The 25,287-nt window shown below is 34.0% G+C and overlaps 1 protein-coding gene across 1 annotated transcript in view; it reads right to left on the bottom strand.

The window, feature by feature from the left end:
- Positions 1-25,287, bottom strand: part of LOC143386177 (nuclear factor 1 B-type-like) — a 123,475-nt gene that overhangs the window by 25,157 nt on the left and 73,031 nt on the right. Inside the window, exons 8-9 of the mRNA XM_076841445.1 lie at positions 14,486-14,620; positions 10,310-10,494 (exon numbers count right to left, since the gene is read on the bottom strand). Of these exons, the coding sequence (XP_076697560.1) occupies positions 10,310-10,494; positions 14,486-14,620 (320 nt within the window). The remainder of the gene's footprint in view (positions 1-10,309; positions 10,495-14,485; positions 14,621-25,287) is intronic.

The raw sequence follows: 25,287 nt of genomic DNA, 5'->3' as shown, positions 1-25,287 counted from the left end.
CACAACGGTATGTGTATAAAGCATACACTTTTACTATTCAGATTTGCCAATTAATAATATTAATGTATTATTATGATAGGTAGAATATGGGGTTAATTTTAATATTTTAATATTCTCCATCTTAATTTAAGAATGTTTCTGTGTTAAAACTATATTGAAAGTGCTACTCTCGTGCCATTTTGTGGAAGGATTATAAGATGGTCAAAATTATTCAGTAACTTAAAATTTATTGTTAACTCTAATTTATGTAAGCTATATTAAGATTCTTTTCTAAAGAAAAAATAGCACTCAACAATGCACATCAATACTATTCATAATCTAAAAGGATGAATCTTTATAAAGCAACCGCCATGAACTCAAGTACGTACCTGGTGACAATATTTATTCTTAAGGGGTCATGTATATTAAATGTTATGGGGAATGTTTAAAAGAACTCTCTTAGACTAAAACCATTGCCTTTCTAATTTTAAATTTCTCCTAGCTAATATAAAATGATTGATTACCTTTATTTCATGTACCCCTTGATTTTCCTTTTCATTTATCATTGAGAGCTTTAAACCAAATGCATTTAGAACCCGCTGCTAGAAGACTGGTCTCCTTTAAATCTTTGTAAAGTAATGAAAGGACACAGTAAATCAATCTCATTTCTACTGTAGGAAGGAATAACCTTTACTCTACTGCAGTCATTCATTTCTGTCCCTCCTTTCCTACATAGTAAATATAAAACTTTATCTTTATGATTTTTTTAGAATTTGGAAGGATAAACACCATTGGATTTTAACTGAAGCCTTAGTAATACAATGTTTACATGATATAAATTTATATTATCTTCTGCAGGCCTCAAAAATGTACTTCATAATAAATTAGACACATTAGGCGTCTTCAAATTCAAAAGTGGTACTTTTTACATAGAGAACAAACAACCTATCTGCATGGTATTTAAAAAATTTAACTATGAAGTATATATAGCTTTTTATTGCAAGGATCAATATATATCATGTATTTCATAAATATCAACTCCATTTGATTGAACAAAATATATTCATATTGTAAGTTGTCTTCACTCAATGTTGTCCACTTAAGTAAAAATTAGTTTTTTGATGAAAAAGTTTGTTGTTCCAGAAGTCATACATATTTTTTTCAATTAAAATATGCCCATATTTCTATGCACATTAAGATTAATATTTTTATGATGTTTGCTAGCTTTTCCTGATTTATCTTTAGATAAATGAAAGGAGAAGTAACTTTTATATTAATGAACTTTCATGATCATAATTACATGAGGCTCCAATATTAATCAGAAATGATAAGAAAATTAAAGCTGCCATGGGTTAGGCAGGGAGAGAGGAAGATTGCTCCTAAATACATGGAATTGGTTAGAATATTCTAAATGTATTTAGGGCTAAAGGTTTAAATAGTGGAGGCATGTTTTTATGAAATAAAAATTAACTGGAAATTAGAGATATGTCTTAAAGAATAATGCAAATCTCATGACAAAAGTATTTCTGAAAAAAATGTGTAATGATTTTTGAAAGAACAAGTTTCTAAACCTATAAATCCTGCATAAGTTTTAAAAAACACAATGAACACATACATTTGTCAAACAGAAACATATTATAGTAATTATAACACATTTCATATTACAGCAATTTTAGAGGTGAAAAAAAGCAACATTCCAGAGAATTACATTGAAAAGCCATTGGCTGGCAAAACCACTAATTATTATTTGGTATTTTCATAAATGTATACAGATGTTTTCAGTTAGTCCTCACTCTTTTGTTTTGTTTCACCTTGCTTTTTTTAAACCTGGCAAAATGACAAGTACCCTGAATAAGCTATCATCTTTACGATTTTCTCTAAACTCTGCATGTGGTGACCTTCATAAGCACAGTCTACCATCTTGGCCTGCAACTGGGAAGGACCCAAGAATTCCATATGAAACATAGTAGAGATAGGCCACAAAAAGTCTAAATGTGTCGGATCGGCCTAGAACAAAGTAAGTGGGCATAAAAGTAAGCACCTGCACGGGCTTGCTATACATGTGAAAACTCATATAAATGCACAAATAACTTACAAATGAAGAGCAAGTTAGTTAATACTGGCTCTTTCTTATTTATATAGGCTATTTTCCCCATGTAATATTTTGAATTCTGTTATTTGAAAATAGCTCTGCTATCAAAACTTGAAAGCAGCAAACATATGCATCATAAAATATATTTGAATTCTGAAGTGTTTAAAATTATCTGTTATCCTTTAACTGGAATCATGGGATTTCTGCATTGGTATGGTCCATGCTTTTGATTGTGGCTAATTTGTTTATAAGCCACCATTAATCCTGGCTGTATATTTTCACAGTTTGGGTAAACACTTCATTTGCATTAAATTTACAGCATTAATGAGATGTGAAATTTAAAATGCTACTTGAAACATAAATGATGTAAGAAAGCAGAACAAAAAAAAAGTGTTTTGTCACATCTGAAATCACTAAACCAACTTAAACCTATTAAAATAGCAATGATGTGTCGACTGAGATTTTAGCTTCATAACTCATCTTCCTGGACTAAAATACAAAAGTAAGGAGTAAAACATCCGGAAAATATAAAGTTGCTCAAAAACACAAATTATGCACTGCTTCTACTCAAACTGGAGTTTAAATTGGTTTTCAATGTTTGCCTTTGAAAACGACAGGCTACTAAGTTTCAATAGCCAATAAGATTGAGAAAAATTCCCATTGACTGAATCACAATAGTGTTTGTGGATGTTATCAATATATGCTAAAGAGAAGATGAAAGAGGTCATGAGCCAATTTGAGAAACTCTGTTAAGAGAGGCAAGGAAACAAGGTATAAATGAGAAAATTTTTTGGAAGACAAAATGATCAATGTTGGTCTCAGAAGCCCCGTGAGCCCCATTCTGAGTTCAGATCTGAGAGGCAACATGGAGAAAAGCACCGAAGCAAAGCATAGCTACACCATTACACCTGGGTGAAACGTGCCCACCTGTTGCTGATGTAGGAAGGATGGGTCTCTTGGGCTTAGTCCCACATATCGATTGGCTTGAGATGTGCCTGAGGCTGTGTAGGCTGATTAAGGAAGAACAAAAACAAAGATAAAAATTGTGAACTATCAGAATGAACACCCTGTCCATGAATAAGAAACCCAGAGAAGTGGGATTTGCAACCAAAAAAGTTGTTGTCTCCATTTCTCTTCCTTTTTGACTGAGTGATAGAAAAGAAATGGTTGATTTCAAATCAACGAGCTTATCCCCCTTAAAAAAAATCTATCTAATAAATCACATGCTTTGGTGTAGTGTTTCACACTTAAATGTCCAGGTACAGTCCTGCAGTGGTGCTCAAGATTGGCTAAGCAGAAGGGTCCTTTGCCTGGATGTGACCATTTACTAGATGTTAGTGATCTAATAGAAAATAACCAGTTATGGTCTGTGATTCTAAATGTCAGAAAAAAGTGACAGCTTTTAATGACAGGACTTAAGCAGATGTGCTTGATGATGAAATGAAAAATGTCTTACTTAAAAGTCTTCCTAAATAGAAAATCTAATATTACTATTCTAAAGAAGGAATCTATTTTTGTGTATTTATATAGTGAATAAGCTCAGTGTTTTATTTAATGTAAAAATGCCCTCTAGTTTGATAAAAAGATTTTTGGAAAGAAATTCTTTATTTTCCATAAGTGTAAAAATTCAATGTCTTGCAATTAGTCAGAAAGGGAGCTGGTGGCACCTTCTGAATACTTGTCACCAGGTAGTTAAGTACACAAGGTGACCATTCCTTATGTTACAGGTGTCTTATTTGTGAGTACTCTTTGTACAGGTGCTTTTTAGTACAGAGTGAGCTTTCCACAGAAAAGTTTCTCCTGTTCCTAAAGATTTTTTGCTTGTTTTTACAAGAATAGGACTAACACATTTTTCTAGCATTAAGCAATTCCACTACTCCATGTCAGAATACACAGAAGAACTAAGTTTTTACTATATATTACATTCATAGATCTGAAGAGATCTGCTTGGTTTAAAACCATCAGGTTAATGAGGAATTCAGACATTAATTTTAAATAAGCTGCCTTTAAAAAAGTCAGTATGTTAATTCTGCCATGTTCATAATAAAGGACTGAAAAATTTGAACATTGAGGCTTTTTTAGATCAACTTTTCAAAAACATTGAAGATGTTCACAACTCATCTTTTAACTACTCCTGAATAAAGGGCTCATGCAAAGGCAGCCATCAGCAACCAGTGACCCCCACTCCATCACCACGACTCAAACTGAACACATGGGCCAAGGACAGTATCACTCTTGAAGAGTTAGCATTCAATCTGTGCAGTCCTTTCTTCTCAACCATGAGAAGAGGTTCCCCTTAGCCTGTGTGTTTTCTTCAATGCTACTATCAGCTCAGTAACCAGTTCCTCATTATCAGTGGTGCTTAGGGAACTGAAGCTACAAATTCATTTCTAGAGAAGAAAAACTACTCACTATATTTCTTTTATGTAAGAGTGGAAAATGAACTGATGCAGCCATCTTTAGACAACCAAGGTACTCCTTCTGAATGTTTTGTGATTTGACTAGTCAATTTAGATCCCTTTTTGAACAACCTGTATGTGCATATAAAAACAATCCATTAACCAACAGGCTGAAGGCATTCCTGTAAGTGGGCTGTGACTATTTGGGTCTGCTAATCCCCTGAATCTCACAGTAATGTCACTATAATAGTAGGCACCAGAAATTTTTAGAACTTGGCTTGAAATATTTATTCTGTGAGAATTTAATTACTTTATTAAATCTTGCTTTCTATGTGCTTTTATTTAAATCACTGACTTGTTTGTTCAAAGATGCTGTGACATTCATTTTTAAAATTTGCACATAGCATTTTTAGTGATACAACATGCACAAAAAATCTTTAAAACGAAAGAAATCCAGTGTTCTCTAACCAGGTCTCATCCACCTATGTATTTAAGGAACTGTTTGCTGAGTCAGGACCCTCTGCCAACAAACAGATTTTAAGCCTTAGTAAATACTGAGGGGTAATACAAGTCCTCATTTATAGGGGCTCATAAATTTTGAGAAAGAAATGCTAAATATTCACTGTACACACAAAGTATTGTCCATTTTTCTTCCTAGTCTTTCAGAAGTCATTAATAAAGAGTGTCTTTCCAATGGTGGAGAAAGAGGGAGCCAATGGTGCCTCTGGTTGTGTAATTTCACATGGGAATTTCCAAAGCAAAAGGATTTTCTTGCTCTAGGAAACAAAAATAGTTTAAATTTAAGGCATATGTATAATTGTGGGGGCGCATAATAATTCTTCTCTACTGGAAATTTATTCGTTCCACTTTGCTAATCTGTGTACATCAGCTCCAGTTCTAAGAAGCTGGTAATTTGGGTGAAGCGGATTGAAAATTTATTCCTCATAAACTTCTGAGTATTCTAAATGAAGAAGCAAAGGAATCATTTGTCCAATGGGCTATGTAAGTTTACTAGCAAAACCTCCAACATTTAAAATGTCATGTCCATGCTAATAAACATAATATCTGATATACCATGATATGCAAAATAATTAAAACATTTAAAGAAAAAGTTGCAGGTAATGAAAGTGCAGGTAGCTTAACATGTGCCTAATACTAAGCTTTGAAATGTTCTTGCCTACACCCAACATTGTATGACTGTTTCTAACAATGACAGGACCTACGTTAAGGTAAACATGCAATTATCTTACAGAGGCACTGATTCAGTTTGCCTGATGGAGGGGCTTGGTTTCTATAGGAGTGCTCCAATAAGTAACAATTATCTAATCTCCCTTTGGTGATATAAAAACCTTATACACTGCATAATATTATTCAGTGCGATTTCAATGTATACCTTGAACAAGCAGGCATGACTTATTATTTTTGTTACAACTGTTTACTCAAACAAATTTGCTTCTCCCTTTTCAAATATGATGCACTGAAAGACATTTGATAAGAGAGAGCATGTGACAGCCAGGCCACATACATGCCTGCTAGCTCCACTTAAATGAGAAATCTCCATCTGGTCAGGTAGCTGGAAAAGTTGCCATGTTTTCCACCTTGGATCAAGTATCCAATGGTGCCTTTGATGGACATTTCTCATTTCCTACAGAAATACTTACTGGTTGCTGTAGGTGAAGCTGCCTCACCTTCAGTGGATGTAGTGATGGGTTTAGTATCTGTCATGGTCAGGGTCACAGGTCGCACTGCACTGGGATGGGGAGAGGGTGCCAAGACAGGAGTGAAATGGCCAGGCACTTTCCCTACTACTTGACCACTTCTGTTAGGCTACAAAACAAAAACAGAATGCCGGGTGAAACAATCCAAAAGGCAGTCATCTTCTCTAACAACTCCACTCAGCACATGTGGCCACATGGATCCTGCAGGCTGTGTGGAGCCATCACACAGGCCCTCCCTCTCAAGTCCGAGTCAGAAGCCAATCAAAGGTTGGTAGTATAAAGCAACAGTGTTTAAAAGAAGGTTTTCATCTTCAAAGCATTTTGCATAGGTTATTTGGTCTTCACAACACCCTCAGGACAGAAGTAGACTTGATCCTTTCATTTAGTAGTCCAGAAAACTCAAATGGAGACTCAAAGGCTTAGCTCAAGCTAAAATGGAATTCCTTACTAAGCTACCTACAATTAAAACCCAGTGATTCCTAATTCTCTGCTCTTCATTCTCTATACAGAGTCCGTTTGGCTTTCACAACAAAATTTTCCTCCATTTGGATATTATCACTGACACAAGAGACACAAGAATGCCTAGCAGAGAAAACACATCCAGTTCTATAATTCCCATCATTTATAGTGAAGGCCTATTCTTCTGCATACAAAAACTAGGTTTCTCTCACATGCAGGTAATTCAGACTCAACTAACATAAGGCAATATAAACTTTTCCAGGCAATCATCAACTTTTGATGATTTACTCATATAAGCAGTTAGATGAGATTAAAGTATTTAAAATTTCAGATGCACACAATGATATAAAATGCTGAAAGAGGTCTGACCTTATACCTACAAATAAAAGATTTCCAAAGAAAATTAAAATGTACTAAAGTGAACTAGAGGACAATCAAATTCACAGTGCTGTTTGTGTTACTCTTCCATTGTTGTGCACAGAGAATTACACAAAACATGTATCCTTGACATTTGTGGGAATTAACAGAGAAAATCCCTAGGGCAATGACAGAAAAGATATCATTATTTGAGTCTTAGCCCCTTGGTGGAAAAATAATTTCTGTGGTAGGAGACAAAATCATTAGAGTACATTATTTAAAGAAATCCTGAAATATATTTTTCTAGACAGAGAATGCTAGTTTTGATTACACCCATGTTACAGTGCTCCACTGCATGGTATTCCTAACAATTTGCCAGGTTGTTATTCTCCAAAAGGATATAGTCTTTATAATCTCAACTATCAAAGGCAAAGAAAGTAATGAAGCAGATTATTTATATATGCATAAATTACAAGTAGATTTTCTTTAGAGGAAAAGATAAATAGCTGATAATATTTAAGTATTGTGACCGGAGGTATGAACTAAGACTTTGCTTGGGTTCCTCAGAGTCCACTTTCTTTATTTTATAAAGAAAATGGACTTCTTGAATATCCTGACTATTCATCATAGGTAATTTTAAGTATTTAACTTTATGTCAGGAAAATTGACCAGAGATTTCCCCTACGGAAACCTATGGGAGAGTTATATCTTTAAACTAATTTTATTCAAAATATTCCATTGAATAGCATGACTGTCTCACTATAATTGGTGCAGCAGTAATGCAATTAATCTCCAAATTGCTGTGGGGAGGAAAAGGCATCTCAGTTGCTTAACAATCCAAATCAGTGCAATGCTAGAGGAGGTTGGGAAGGAGCAGTTGACTGGAGGTGAATGGTCACCGAGTCCTTTTTTTTTCCATTTCTAGTGCTGAAAAGGTGAATATCAAGAATTCTATTTTGAAATGCAAATTAATTGGTTTTGAGCTGGAGTTTAACATCAAAGCAGGTATAATGTTCCTAATAAAAACACTTCTGTAGTTTCCTATAAAGACCCAATTTTCTTTCAAGTGGAAATAGTTTGTTTCTAAAGCAGACCATCAACTTCTGGTTGTGTGAACACCACAAATGACTGCTTTACATATTTTACTAGAGAAAGAAGAAAGGTCTTATTTTGTCACTGGGGGTGTGCTAAATGGTAAATGTGCTTCTGTATAGGGTTCACCAAAACACTTTGATAGTACCTACCTGGCACAGGACCAGAATGACAATAATTACCAGAAAATGCTGCCACTGCATATGACATTACCCTGCCTAGTCTGTAAACTTTGTACACTGGAACTGAATCAACATGAACTGACAGATATGTCTCCTATTTGAAAAAATAATAAAAGGGACAAAGAAAAAATTCTCAAGCTAATACAGACATTTTTTTTTTCTGAAACTTGTGGTTAGAAGAATGGGGAGGGTTACTTCTCTTTAGTCTTCTACTAGTTTAAACAGGTGAAGCTAAGATAGAAAGCTTCCATCTTTCAAGGCTGCTAATAGATGAACTTTCATAGTGCAGATACAAAAAGAGAGGTGTCTTATCTGAAGATGAAGCTGAACAGCATTAGAAAAGGATTATCCTACTTAATACATTGCTCCTATTATACAAAATCTTGAGAGGGATTTTTTGGTTTTTGTCTTTTAATTGAGATGAGAGTAAGATGCTTCTCTTAGAAGTTAGATTTTTACCTTGAAAACATAAAGAAAAGCTGAGAACAATATAGGCAGATTATCACCTAATATGCCCTCTTAACTTATAATGAATTTAAAATATACGTAAAACAAGCACTGAATAATTAAAGAAATGCGTAACACTAAGGGCCTGATTTTAATTTGCATAATTTTTCCCCTAACACTGCCTAATTAAGACATCAGTTAAAAAAAATCCAATGGAACTCTAAGATTTTCCACACTGAATTAACGTTAAGGACTTTTAATGGATGTCTTAATTAGACTTTGTTATTCATGGAAATTCTACACAAATTAAAATCAGACCTTGTGTGCACTGTTCCCAGCTGAGTCTAGCAAAATGCTCTATGGAACCAGGATTTTTGAATCCATGTTCTGACAGCAAATTTCATTTCTAAACTGATAATACTAAGATCCCACTCTTTTACTTAGTTGTCATTAGTACTGCAGTTATTACACCATTTGAACATTTTCTCCTAAAATACAAATGATAAGTTTAATGTGAAAATTCAACACCTAGTTTAATATATTAGTCAGTGGTACTAAAAGCAAAGGTAACTTTCTAAGTAACTCAAAGGTACTGGATGCACTGTCACTCAAAATAAAACATTCAGAAAGGACCATTTTGCTTCATCTTAACAAATTAAGACTCAAGAGTTTTTTCCTGACCTTTGCTAATTATGATTGATATGCACATATTATTTACTCTAATTTTAGTAATTTAGCAGCAGTAATGATAGAATGTTGTTAAAATTCCCCAAAGCATAAATCCATATAATAAGAAGTAGACAGGAGTCTTAGAGGTAAAGCAGCAAAGCCAAATACTATACTATAAGATCAAAATTATATTGCAGATTTTGGATATTACAATTATCAATAGACCCAGCTTTGGCACAAAGACTGTCTACTTGATTGTGAAAAATCCTCTTCTAGCAAATCCTTATAAAGTGACTAGGGAGTAGGAAATGCACATGAATTACTACACTTAATACAATGAATTGCCTAAAACTACTATACCATGTTTATTAAAAAAAAGATACCTATAATAATGCCACTTTTTATTAAATGTAAGTCATGTCACTGCAAAGAATATTCAAGTAGTCATCAAACACTGAAAATGTTTACATTATCAAAACTTATTTTAATACCTAATAACGGGCCTATAAATACACCAGTAAGTTCTTTTGTGTGTGTTTATTTTAGCATATACCTTGCTACTACATGAAATAAGCATTTTTGTCACTATGTCAAACCCGGTATTTTAGGTGTGAACTCCAGTTTGGAGCTTTTTGGCAATGAACACTCTGCATAAACTTTCTCTTCAGTCAATAAAAATCCAAGAACATCAAATCAAAAACTTCTTCACAAACACACCCCTTTGGGGCAATACACTTCCTACCTGTCATTTAACCACCTTTAAATAAAAACTTAATGGGTCACCAAGAAATTTCTTGAAGATGGATTGCAAGGCTTGATATTCTGCCAGACATACTGTCTGACAAACCTCCATGTCTTAGAGTTATACCTGTCCCATTTCCCTTAAGTTCTATTCTTATTTTCTCTTATTTTTACCTGGCTGGTTTGTGGACTGGATGGGTCATAAGAAGGTACATAGTTCTTCAGAGTATCCTGAGGATTCAGGTGGGGAGGATATCTGATTGTTGGATGAGAAAAGTAGCTCGATGGGGCTGGAGGAAGGATAGCTTGTGTTGGAAATGGCAGCGGTGAGGGTGGAGGTGGAGTTCGAGTTGAGATGACTGCAGAACACAGAAAAGGAAAGATTCACTGTCAGAGCCAATTTCCTTATTATTTCGTCCAGATTCTATAAAGATGTTGTAAAACTATCATTGGTTTTCCTACCACAATTTAATCAAGTTCTTCTAAAATAAATTACTCTTCTACTTATATTCTCAATGATAATACAGGTAGGGACACAGAGACAAAATCACACCCAAGGGAAAAAATGATCTTGCTTTCTACATCCGAGAATGTTTTCAAAAAAGAAGTTTTGCTTTTATAAGGTATGCCAATACTGGATAAAACATTTATTTGAGCAGTTATTTCCCATCAAAAACACATTCTTTGTTTATAAAGTCTTTGTCTTCCTAAGTCCAGACCAAGTCAAAGCATTAATTATAGGGCAGGAGACCCACAAATTGTCTACTAATCAATTTCAAATAAATTATTTTCCTATACATTCTAGCTTACAGTTGTTCAGAAAGTTGCCTGTCATGAATAATAATTATCTGGTCATTGTATAAATACTTTTTGAGCATTAAAACACAAGACCTGGCAACTCTTTCTTCTATGAAGATATTCCTTTCAAAACCAAAAGAGCTTTATTCTGCAACTATTTTTCTTCTACTCTTTTACTGGGTGTAGCTTTGAAAATATTAAGGTAAGACCAAGAATAAAACCCACAAAAATGCGAATTTGAATGTCAATAGAGGTAGGTATATTACATCATCCATAAACCATGTATTTTATAACTTTATAGAGGCAACTATTATATAAAACATATGTAATATGTATAATGTTTAATTTTAATATAACTTTTAAATATTAGTATGATCATAAATAATTGTCTAATTTTTAATTTAATATTAAGTTTGAAAGATGGGGAAAATATAACTTATGATCATTATCTTTATAAGGTTGAAGAAAATAATTATGTTATAAATCAAGAGAACCAACTAATACATGTAGGAGTAAAGATTAAATGTATATTTCTATTTAATTTTGATCCAAATTATAGAAAATTACACATAATGAATATTTAATGTTTTATGAAATAACTTAGCAAATAATATGAAAAAATAAATTCTTTCCATGACCTATAAATGAAAAACCTCTGGAATGATTATCTTCAACTTTGTAAATATGGGGGGCGAGGGAAGGCAACAATTTAAAGGATGTTGCTTATGTCCAACGAAGAAAACTTTCAAAATATACAAGAAATTAAGAATGTATATTACAGAAGAATCATTAATTTTATGGTCACAACTTTGCTCCTTGAATGTCCAGGGCACTATGTCTTAGAATCCTCTGGACTGTTTTTGCAATGCAGATTACTGGGCCTACCACAGAAACCCTAGATAAGGACCAGCAGGGGTCAGGCATCATGTAATCTTTTCATGCACTGAAATTTGAGCATCCTCCATCAAAGAGATACATTTCAGAAAATAACTGTATAGATATTTAAAAACAAAATTCCTTATTGAAGTATTACTTTATTTAAGAAATATGCCCTTTGGGTGGGGCATGGTGATGGACACCTGTAATCCCAGTGGCTCAGGAAGCTGAGGCAGGAGGATTGTGAATTCAAAGCCCAGCCTCAGCAACTTAGCGAGGCCCTGCCTCTAAATAAAATATAAAAAAGGGCTGGGAATGTGGCTTGAAGGTTAAGCGCCCCTGGGTTCAATCCCAGGTACCAAAAAGAAAAAGAAAATATGTCCATCTGAAAATCTATCTAAAGAAATACAAACCTCTACATAAAATCGGACACCTTTTTAATTGGTGTCTAAGTGCTCTTATTCTTAGTCAATTCAACTATGGTCTTTGCTCACATCTGTACACAAACCCTTGAAAGATATATACACAGTTCCATCTTGGGTCCTCTGGGTTTAGGGATCAATTTGGACATAGTAGTTCTGAAAGAGGTCCCTTTGCAACTGAAGTGTTATAAATCACATTTGAATTCACATCTCTGAACAATCTGGCCTGTGCTGGCCTGATATAACTGAGTAGCATGTCAGGCTTTAAATAGCAGGTAAAAATGTTTACCTGATATCAATAAAAGTCACTCTAGTCCTTTAAAAAAAGGTTTAAAAAAACACAAGGCAAAAATATGTTCCTTAATTTTGAAAGCATATATACATATGGGTGATATATATGGATGTGTGTATATGTATGAGTGTGGGTGTGCATGTGCACACACATAGCCTATTTTAATGCAAGGTCTTTCTAATTGTCTTCCTTCCTCCAGTCTTGCTTCTTTCAGTACATGCCCTACAGTTCCATAGACTGACTTTTTAAAAATGCCATTACAGTTGTATAACTTCTAAGAAATCTCTAAAAATCTCTGCCTTCCTATTGCCTCCAGAATAAAGCCCCAATAATGTCACAGTGCATATGGTTCTCATGTGCTTTAGAAGCCAGTCTTGGATCACTTCTTTGGCCTCATCTCCAGCTGCATGAAGAAAGTTGGATATATGGAGTTCCTTCCTGCAATGACCTCTGGTACATTGCTGCATGCTGTGGCGTCTGCCTGAAACCTCCTCCAGGCTGGCTGTTCCTTCATCCTTGACACTTAGTTCAGAATATATTTTTTTTCCAGGTATCTAAACTTCCTCCAAGGGTCTGCTCCTGTTCAGATTAGATGCCCAGCCAGTGATATCATTCCCTCTCTTCTCACTACATCATGATCTTTTTAGGACAGAAACCATCTTTTGTTACCAAGGTGCCTATAGACTCTAATATATTTGATATTTAGTAAATATTTGGTGAAGGACTAAGGTGGAAGGCTTATTCTAGCTCTCTCAACTGTCTTTACCTATAAAAGTTGTTCAGTTTTTTCCAGTATGAATTTTTATTCAGGTGCCACAATATATAGATGATATGACTTCTAAGTTAATTTTGCTGAACATACTTTTCAACATATATTTCAATTATTTCTATGAAATAGTTACTAATTTTTTCACTTATGTCAATAGTCTAAACAATAAATGTAAAAAATCTTATACCACATTAAATTGGTATGTTTCCTCTCTCAACTTCTTAACTTCCTTATCGATAACAACAAAGTCCATTTTTTAAGTTTAGCAACAATAAATATCAAAATACACTGACAAACTAAACCTAAGTACTTTATTTGAGCAGATGCTACATCATAAAGATTTTAAAAAACATATGAAGGATAAAAAATTGCCTAACTGTAAACTAAAGAGTGTCACTAAAAATACATATCTATTTACCTTTGTCTATATCTATATCTATCTATATATATATATATATATATATATATATATATATACATATCTACACATAAAACTTTACAGTTATATTAAAACTTTTAATCTCCTCATCCCTAGGACTTAAGAGTAATTATGTAGAAAGCATACAGTATTGATTACTGATTATATATCATTTGTAACTTGTGAAAAAAGACATCATCAATTGCTATTTAAAATATAAACATGAAATATTGAATACCTTTTCTCATTTAGATTAAGATATTAGACATAATATCAAGTGTACTAGCCCTAAGTAGTTGGCATAGAACACTACCTCTTTCATTTTCTGATTAGTTTCATTTACAAAAAGTAAATAATCATTTGTGTATAGGAAATAGTGTCTATGTATCTTAATGTCTTTGGAACAACTCTAAACTAAGCAATTATAACTGAAAATACAACTTTCTCTTAGTAGAATATATAAAATTAGGACCAATCCTGAAATTAGTAAAGATAACTATGTATTCTACTTTTCTAAGTCCTTATGATCATAAGCTTTCCAATAAAGGCACATGGAAGGAAAAAGTACATATATAGATATTATTAAGTTGCATAACTGTGATAATATTTTCTAACAAATTGATAAGAAGAGCCAGTTTATGGGATCATGACCTTCCCCTTTGGGTTAATAAAACATGGTCACTGTAGCTATAACTATGAACCTTTGGCTCCATCCCTAAGGGTGGGAGCCCTGCGAACAAAGGAAGGCTTCTCTTCTAGGACTGAGAGTCCTCACCACTGTGTGCAACTCCAGGTATTCCGGGATGATGGTGCTGGGGGAAAGTGCTCAATCTTGGGGAAGAATCCTGCGGAGATGTAGAGCTGAACAATGGCTTTTCAGGTTTCTTCATAGTAGTTGGAGAAGACATATCTAGAAAACAGGAGGGAAAAATTCAAGTTGCATGACCTTCCTATTTGACAAGGTTCACCTCAACATAACAACAGATTTCATTTTTCAAAGCTTTAGTACTTTTGTGCTTTGGCTCTTACAAAATCTATACTGAAGGTTAGAGCTCTAAAATATCGGTCAGAAACATTCTCAACAGAAAACAACCAAAGTTTTTATTAGAATTATGATCAGAATCATTCCATTACTAAAGAAACCTTGAAGTTATGAAAATCTAAGTATGTTTCTGTTAGCCCCTTGGTTCACATAAGAGTCTTTTTTTACCTCACATTTTGTTCTTTGAGTTATATGATTCAGGTGTTGACCAGCTACACCATGAAAACAAATCAAGGACAACCTGGTGTGGAGTGAAAAATAACCTTTGGGTGTGCTGGTAAATATATCGTGCATTTAACATTTTATGAAAACTCATTCACTTGATTAGCCAAAATAAAATAATTCTTAATTTTTCTCACTCTACAAATATATTTTAGGTTCATCTATTTGCCAGATAATGTGCAGATGTTAAGAAAAATACAAAGTAATTCCTGCCCTAGGACGCTCCCTGGCAGTGAAAAGGAAAATGATAAGGAAATAGCGATCAGCAGGGACATGATGGCATTTGCTGCTGCAGCCCCAGTCTCTGTTCACCTCACATGATCACCTCAGCACCCCCAGGTGAAAGAGGCATTCCCCAATGGTGCAATTTTCAAAATGGAGATGACATCAACAAAGAGGAAATGTTCCCCAAAAGGGAGGTATGAAACATATAAGTCGCCCAAACAGTCTATGGAGAGGAAAACAGAGTGATGAAGGGGAGCAAGTGACAGACAAGACCACACAACAAAGGACAGTGTGTTTCCTGTACTTCCTGTACTGCCTTTCTGAGAGCTTGCCCTGATGAGGGAAATGCTATGGATGGGCAAAATATGATCACAATTACAGTTGAGAACAATCCCTCCAGAAACTACATGGAGGATGGATTATCCACAATAGACCCAGAAGACATGGAGGCCCATTAAAAAGAAGATATATTATTAATACATGCCTTCCATAAATACTATAGAAGGCCTAATTTATACCAGACACCGCACCAGTTGCTGGGGACACAATGGTAAATTGGATTTACTTTCAGCTTCTACAAAGCTTAAAATCCAGTAAGGGGATAAATGGAAGTAAAAGTGAATTACAATACGGTGTACAATGTGCTGTGATAGAAGTATTCAGGGCTTCCTTCATTCATTCTCTAGATATTTAACACTGCAAAAAGATAGATCATAAGAGATTGAAAAAAAGAGTGGGGATAGAGGTAATGCAATCAATAATTAAACAGAATTAAGTCAGTTAAATGAATAACTGATGTGGAAGGTCACCATCTCAGGTGACCACAAGATTGCATCATGCAGTTAGTTGGAAAAGGGAATTCAGTAAGAGCCTCTCATTAACAGGAGAGATGACCCTGAGTTTAACTTCTTGAGTAATGCTGACTTTTACTCAGATTTATAAATTTGTAGTAAAATGTCCTAACAATAATATGAACTATAAGATTTGTATTTTATTATAAAATTTTTAAATACACACACAAGTACATAGGATAATAATAGATTCTCATGTTTCTATCATCCAACTTCAGCAATTAGCAACTCAAAGCCAATCTTATGTTATCTTTACTCCATTCTATGCTTCAACCACCTTCATTACTTGAAGCAAATCCCAGATATCACCACTAAACAGTAAGAAATATTTATTAGAAGAAGGAAAAATCAAAACTGTATGACACATAAAAATACATACAATTAGTATTTCAATTAGGATTTTTTTAATGAGAAAAAGATCTCATAGTGCTATTGAAATGAGAAACTACTCATAACTATGATTTTACCATTTGAAAAATTATCTAAATTCTAGGAAAGACATCCAATAGAGTTAGATATGTGTTTTCATCATGCTTGTAATTACAGAAAGTTTATGCTTCTGAAGACAGTAGATGTCACAGTCCACAAAAAGTGACAGGTGTGCTTGTAGATGTAAGCTACAATTTGTTACTAACTGGCTGTCATTAACCTATTGGGACTTTGATGAGTCAAATAACTTTTTCCTTATATCTTTCTCAAAAAGAAAAACAAAAGAAAGAAATTGTTCATGAAATCATAGCAATTAATGCCACTACAAATATGAAAAAAATTAAACCAAGTTTTAAAAAATATAAAAAGGAAGTTCACTTCAGCTAAGTTTTCAAAATGCTAAAAAACAAAACAAAACAAAACAAAACAAAACCCTTAAAGTGGGCACAGTGGTGCACACCTATAATTCCAGTGGCTTGGAAGGCTGAGACAGGAAGATTTCAAGTTCAAAGTCAGCCTCAGCAAAAGTGAGGCACTAAGCAACTCAGTGAGACCCTGTCTCTAATAGAATACAAAATGGGGCTGGGGATGTGGTTCAGTGGTTAAGTGCCCCTGAGTTCAATCCCTGGTACCAAAATACTACTACTACTACTACTAATAATAATAATAATAATAATAAAATTTTACTTAAAAGCTCTTTGATTTTAAGAAGCAATAACACAAATACAGGTTTTGCCTACTAGAAGTTAAACCATAGATATGTAGACTGTTAGAGGTTTAAGAAACTCCATTTCACTCCTTATAGTAGGGATGACACCAAAAGTTTGCATTCTAAATATTTAAGTTGAAATTAACTCTTAGGAAAAGAACTTATTATTATAGCTTATTGTTGACACCCTTATGCTTACCTGTGCTTAAATATAAATTTCAAATAAAATAAAACTGTATAAATTAGTTTGTAAAAACTCCATAATATAAATAGTATAGCACAGTAGACATCATTTGAAAACCATTAAATGCAATCCGAGCTTGGGAAGTAAAACAGTGTCATTGTAGTTATCTCATTTCTTTTCTTTTAGTTATATTATTTCTGAATTAAGGCAATTCCAGCTACTGCCACTATATGAATGTTCATTAAACCCAGACAACTTCCTAGAAGTTCCTTTGTGTAAAGGGCACATAAATCAAAGATGTTTGTACAGAAGTTCAAGCATATAGGCATCTATGTAATTTTTAATTAATAAAATTTTATTTTTTTTTTTACTAAAATGATACAGTTGGCTTTATAGGGTACTTGTTATGTTTCTATTTATTTTTACTGGTCCTCTTTTAGGCATGTACCTGACAATTAGAATACCCTCATGTTCAGAACACACAGAAGACCAGCACAGCACAAATAGAATAACATTCACAGTTCACAAAAGAAAAAGGGCCCACAAACTGTCTCTTTTCTTAAACAGCCAAAGTAACTTAGAATAGTAAAAATAAAAATGGGAAGGTCCATTGGCCAAACTAAAAGGCTGTGCTTTAGAAACAGGTAAAGAATGGTGAACCAGAATGTGAGCTCCATTGCCTTTGTTTTCATGTTAAATGAAATTAATTCTGGGCCCATTAATCAATAAAGAAATACTGCTACGCAGCATGTAAAAGGCACTATGCTGAGTACTTACAGAGACACAAAAGTGAATCCCCTCTCAAAGAGCAAAACAACTCTCTGAACTGAAGAGAGGATAAAAGGTCAATTATGTGGGGGCAGCAAGGGTAGAGTTGCTAGCCACTACATTTTAACCATGAACCAAACTAATACTGTTCTGATTCTAATTTTGTTTTAAATGTCTGCATCTAATGGACTTCCCACCTGAAAAATGATATTATTTCTATTTTTAATGCACTCCTATGCTACAGAAAAAAAATTTGAGGAATAAATATGTAGAAGAAATAATTTTCAGTGACCTTTCTGTGAAGAAAAACAAATGCCATGCTTTGCACAATCTGCTGTCCCTCAAGCAGGAAGAATAATACATAAAAAGATTAAAGTGAAAATAAGCTGAATAATACAGCTGAATAATGCATAAATATATAATAAGTTGAATGATAATACATACACAATAATGCATAAGTTGAATAATACATAAGATAAGGAAGCTGAAGAGAGAAGCAAGATGGTAAGAAAAGAATGAGCTGATATTTCTGTTAGTAGGAAGAAGGCAGAAATTGCTGATGACTGATAAGAAGGAAAGAATTTTAAATTCTATTTAGAAAGAAATGATGTCTAAGTGCAGTGGTTTCAGAATGGTAAAACTTTCCCCAAACTTGTTTCTTCACTGTTCTTATAAGTTTCACTAGGCTTCTCCCCTTGTACAGGGTTAAATGAAAAAATTTTCTTTCTAGTCTTTATCAGGCCTTCCTCATCATGGCCTATTATCAAAACAGTAGTTGAAACTATATTCCTCAAATAGTATCCTTCTCATATTAAGACCTGTCATGGTGCCACATTTTAATATAACATTTTCCTTGTTGATTTATTTTATTTAATCTTTAGCTAAGCTAATTTACCATATAGACCTTTTGACTGGCAGGAAGAATGTGCTCTGTCCTTCCTTGCCTGTGACCTTCCTTTAGGTTAGAAAATTATATCTTTCTACTCTTATTCAGCCTAGAGAACAGTTTAATCCACTGAATAGTTATTTTCTTCTTAAGTAACACCTTCCAGGAAAGGTTGAGGTCTAGATTTCTTTAATGACCTTGTGTTTAATTCTTAAATCGCTGGGTGATTTTGCATTTTTATTATTTTTTACTTGTTCCATCCTTTGTATGTACTCTTTTCAAAAAGGGCTGACTAACAGCTAGGCATAGTGGCGCATGCCTGTAATCCCAGTGACTTGGGAGACTGAGGAAGGAGGATCACAAGTTCAAAGCCAGCCTCAGCAATTTATCAAGGTCCTAAAAAATTTAGGCCCTGTCTCAAAATAAAAAATAAAAGGATTGGGGATGCAGCTCAGTGGTTAAGTGTCCCTGGATTCATTCCGCCATACCAAAAAAAAAAAAAAAAAAAAAAAAAGCTAACTGATTACCTTCTATGGAAGATGACTTTAACAAAAACACAAAAAGTTGTGGAAACTAGAAGATAATGCTACTTGGAAAACTTTTTTTAAAAAAATAATCTAGGATTGAAAAAAAAGGGAAGAGATAAAACAGGCCCTAGTTCTAGGTAGCATATTTTATAATCTCTCACACATGCAAGAAGCTATATAGTGAAGTGATAGCTAATGGTATAGGAAGACAAAGCAACTACAGCCAGTGTAACTTAAAACATATGCTTCATGAATAAAAAGCTCCAGATGAGAAGTAGTGGATGTAAAGTGAAAAAAAAAAAAGAAATCAAAGTCAACCACCAAGTGTCCAAAAAGGGAGAGGAACTATAGCTATGAGTAAGGGTCAAGTGGGTAAGCAAGATGACTTGGACCCTGTCCTGGTAAGGCTTATAGTCAGGAAAGAAGGTAGACATTAAAGATGAAAGTTCATTAGATAAATGTAATTGTTATAAGTAGACTGTAGAAAGGACTTTTAATGGCAGAAGATTAGAGAGGCTAATATTTTTTAAGAGATTCACATTAATGATGCTATTTTTCAGCATCCACAACTGTGCTTAGATTTATAATTGGACAATTAACTATGACTGTTAAAACAACTATATAGTGAAGTATAGAATAAAAGATCACCAAACAAGAAAAAATTCAAATAAGCTACTAATAAAACTTGGTTCATCTAGACTTAAGCTTATCTTTAAATAAGTATTTTGCAAAACCAAGTTATCATATGATTGTTACTAGCTATGCTATGATTTTTTTGGCACTGTAAAATATATACATCCTAAGCCCTGATGTGTCATTCATTTCACAGCATCACTTCAAAGAAATAAAGGCTTAAGCAAATAAAGAGTTAGATCAACTCATCTCCCAACAAGGTAATTTCATCTACAAAAGAAGAGAGCTGCAGTGAAACACAGCGTATGTACTCCACTCATCGGCAGCTTGCACAAATGGCGCTCCAGATGTATATCTGTTCAAGTCAGCCCAAGGCAACAATTTTGATCAATTCTAATGTGATAAAATGCTGCAGGGAAAGTGTGCAGAAACGTGTTTACGTCAGCCCTTAATTAAACTGTTGTTCACTTCCAAAGAACCTTAGGAAACACTAATGAGACATGAGTTTTGGCAATTTCTTCATCAAAGCGAAGACCCCTTCCTCAGTCTGTAGCAGCCTGTCATCCAAGTCGCTCCCGGGATAAATGTCACATGGCACTCCAATCAGTTAGCCACCTGTTAGTAGAACTTCACTGAAGTCAACTAGTGATCTGGGGCAAGCTCAAACAGCCACCTTAACACCTGCCTGTCTGGGACACCTGCTCCTTTTTCACATATAGTGGAGCAATATGTTAGCTTTTCCAATATGTTTGAATAGATTAAGGTTACAAATCAGATTTTCTAGAGCCTACACAGAAAACATATTATTTTCGTTCTAAAATAGTTCCTATTCTTCTTACGATTTATAATTGCTTCAAATTAATTATGTAAAAGCATACACAAATTCATGAATCTCTGGAAGCTATTATTTTTAGCATACCATAATATTAAATTAAAATATATTAACAATCTTGCCAGTCTTATGATTTAGACAAACATATTCCTATCTAGTTAACAAAGAAGTAAAACGTCTCAAAGTGTTTTAAATGTCCCATTCTTTCACATTTTCCTAAGTTATTTTCTTTATTTACATGCCATACTTAAACACAACTTTAAACGGGCCATATAAATACAAGTCAACATTGGCTGGTTTCTCTTATTTATGAGTATTTATCTTTAAGGTATGTTTCATTGCTCAGTACTTAAAAATCTATCATGGTTATTTAAAATATCTGTTTTTCACATTATCAACCTACAGAACATTTTGCAAGATCACTACCACCAGTCTCTGCCCCGCTTTTGATTTTTCAGAAGACAAATCAAGGTGTAATAGAAACAGTTGGGCAACTTTTTTTTGGGGGGGGGGTACTGGGAATTGAACCCAGGGTCACTTAACCACTAACTTTAGTGAGCCCCATCCCCAGCCCTTTTTATATTTTATTTAGAAATAGGGTCTCACTAAGTTGCTTAGAGCCTCCCTAAGTTGCTGAGGTTGGCTTTGAACTTGCAATCCTCCTGCCTCAGGGAAACTTTTGTTAACTTTGACCTTATAGGATGATAGAGAACAGAATATGACACAGACCAGAGGAGGAAAGCACATATGTGGGAACATTTAGCTTAGAAATTTTGTTGGGGCGTTTAAAGGTTTCATACTTTTATAGGTTTTTAAAGAGTTTTATGGTTCTACAAAATCTCTGAAAATTGAGAATCTCTTCAGAGACCAAATTCATTGTTGGATGAAGGCAAAGGTAGTCAACACTTTCAATACTCCATTCAAATTGTCCATGCTATGCACAGTATTAAAAGTGAAAATGAGCTTTAGCTAAACTGGGGCACTCTGTTTCCCATTAAAATGTTGAGTGGAAGCTGGAAGACAATATAAAAAAGATGAACTATCTTCATAAAAAAATAGTCATTTAAAGTAAATGGGAAGCCACCAAATCAAGTGTATAGGATGAGTTTGGGAGCTGAAGTCTGGTCTTTTGCTTTCGGTCACAAATTCAAAGTCAATCTTGAGGCAAGGAAACAGCGTGGGCTGTATGCCCAGAGGACAAGGAGAAGGCAGAGCAGATACTCTGCCAATAAAATGCTAAAAGAGACCATGATTTCCTTTCCTGTTTTTGCCTCGAGGTAGATAGTGTTGAGGAGAGGAAAGTTACAGGTTATTTACACTGGTATAAATGTTATGTGAAATATTACAATTATCATGGCTACATTGAGGCAGAGTCTTTCTTGCTTTGCTTGCCTGATACTTCAGCTCTCAGCACAAAGCTTTGATGTATTTATGTTTCTACCAATTTCCCTGTGGAGATTGACAGTGAGTTTCACCCATAGGTAAAGGGTTGATGTTGGGGAGTGTACCATGGAGGAGGAAGAAAGGAAAGAGAAACCAAGTCACTTATGCCTTTATTTGAAAGCTTTGCACTATCCCCTAGGTACTAATTTGATTTCTCCATTTCCTTCTCAGTATAATGGAGCTAGCCAGGCACATGGAGAGAGAAGACATGGTATGATCCTTGATGGCTTAAATGGAATATAAATGACAAGAAAGAGGTGCAATGATGGAGTCCCAAGGCCACAGAGACTGTTCTATAAATACAGTTTGGAGCACATGCTTCAAAATTTCTCATAGAGCCATGTGCTACATGTAATTGTTGTTCACATGAATTAAGGGAGAGTTAAGTCATTCATGCACTGCTAGTGGGAATGTAAATTGATAAGACCTTTCTGGATTCTATGCCTATATTCATCAAAAGCCTTAGCAATGGACATAAGATTTAACTCAGTAATTCTACAGTAGGAATAAATTCATTCCTTTAACAAAATTTCATCAAGATTCTACTTGATGAAAAAGGAATAGACAGGAATGAACTAATCAGATTAGGCACAAAGATTTCTGTGCAATGGGGTTCACTGTATCTTTATAATATAAAAATTCAGGAAGTACTTTAAAAATCCCTCATGAGTGAAGTAGACATTTAAAAACTTACAGTATAGCCAAAGATGGCATATTGCACAGTCATTATAAAGCAGAAATTGAATGATATGATTCAATTATAAAGTGCCATTATACTGTAAGTGAAAGAAAAAATAAATTATAATAGCATATATCATAAACCAAATTTAGTGCAAAATTATAGGAATCAAAATAGAACACATAGAAAATGCAGAGAGAAAAAACCAGAAAAACAGACTTTCACCTAATAGGGTTTCATATTAATAGGAGTTAATTCAGTCAAATATGAAGAGGAGTTATGTCTACGTGGTGGAATTATAAGTAATTTTTTTCTTATTTATATTAGATGAATTTTCCAAATTCCCACAAACAACCATTGCGTTTATCAAAATGAATTATAAAATACATATTTTGGGGGATAAAAATACTGCCTGTAGCACTACAGAATATTATAAATAATTCCCAATATTGGGTTGACAATACTGGATCTTGGTATGTGTCCAACATTACAAAATTCGAGGAAAGTACCTTGTGCTGCAAAGAGGTAAGAAGAATGCTTAAAACTAACTTTTGCAATTTAGCTGGCTAAACACAAAGCAATGTCTTATTGAAAACAGAGTGAGGAAACGAGAATATCTGAATATCTGTTTCTAAGGACTCTTTTAGATGTAAAATTCTGTGATTGTGTGGCAAATGTGAATAAGTCCTTCCCACACACTCCAAGTTAACAAAAAGCTCTGAATGTTATGACAAGACATATGGACTTAATCCCACTACAGTAGTTTGATGGTGATGCCAGATGATTCAAAAAATAATTAGCTGCCATGTTAAGAAAGTAGCTCCATATATATATATTACATTTATCACACTCTAAAAAAACTCTAACTCTAGGAAAAATGGCAAGCTACGTTAAGAGGAGATAAGATGTCATCTTCAATTAGAATTCTCAACATTTAAAAAAAACGAAATCAGTTCTTTTTTAAAGGAGAAAGTATGGTAGTCTTTGTGTAAAATAAATGGATTCTTACTTTAAACATTGAGTTATTTAATCTTAATTAACTTGAGCATATTATTGTATTATTCAGCAACTTGAAACATTTTGTGATGGCTGAAGTCTCTTTCTTACTGTATGTTTTAACCCCAGCACAGTTGAGTAGCACATTACTACAAGTCTCTTCTTTTTTTATCACATCTCTATAAAAAAGGTCTCCAGGCTACACCTACACCCAATACAAAGTTAAAGCTCAAACCCCTTTGAAGCTCATAAACACCTTTCTGAGACAGTTAAAAAAATGCTTTGAATAATAAAGAACAGTGCTAAAAAAACGAATACTAAACAAATGAAACAGTTTCTCTAGCACCACAAAAAAAAACTTCAAAATGCCTTTATCCGTTAGCAATTTCATTTTAACAGACAATGATAAAGTGCCTAGAGTAATGTCAGTAAATGTAATTTAAAAGGGGAAAAAAAACACCAAACAATTACACAGGATTGGGAGTATATTTTAGTCACTTATTAAACATCAGTATAGGTAAATAGCTGCTATTTGCCCTGCCTCTTGGGAAAACCTCTTAGCTATGGAGGCTTATTAGTGTTAAGCATCTGAGAGCCATGGACTATAAAATAAAATAAATACCGTAACCTTAACTGTAAAAGTCAGAAAGATACTGGAAGAGTTCTAATTTAACAAGATTACAGATGAGTTTTTAGAGGGGAAAATTTGGGAAAAAGCCATGCATTTAGAAACATTTATGCTACCAGACATCTCCAGGCTTCTGTTGTACTAAGGCTGTTGTTGCTCACACTACTAACAGGGTTGATTTAACTGATGTGTTACTTCAGTGGGTTTACAGGAAGGTCCTAGAAATAATCTAGAACTTATTAAAAAAAAGAAAAAAGAAAAGAAAAAAGAAAATCATTAAACTAAGGTAGTAAACTAATTAGGAACAATTATGATTTGATGTGATTTAGCAAGGCAGAAAAAATCATGAAAATTTGAAGTTTGTCAGTTTAGCAGCTCAATGCAAATAGGATTACTCTGCACAATGTTCTGTTTCTCTTAATGGAAAAGTATGAAAACTAACATAAATCATAGTGTTTAAGCTCAACCTAAATCTATATTTTTCCTTCAACAAATGTAAATGATGAAAAAAAAAGAACATCCT

The sequence above is a fragment of the Callospermophilus lateralis genome, unplaced genomic scaffold, assembly GCF_048772815.1.
Source record: "Callospermophilus lateralis isolate mCalLat2 unplaced genomic scaffold, mCalLat2.hap1 Scaffold_98, whole genome shotgun sequence".
NCBI lineage: Eukaryota > Metazoa > Chordata > Mammalia > Rodentia > Sciuridae > Callospermophilus > Callospermophilus lateralis.
Note: the sequence above shows the minus strand (reverse complement) of the source record. Positions and strands in the feature narration are given on the sequence as shown.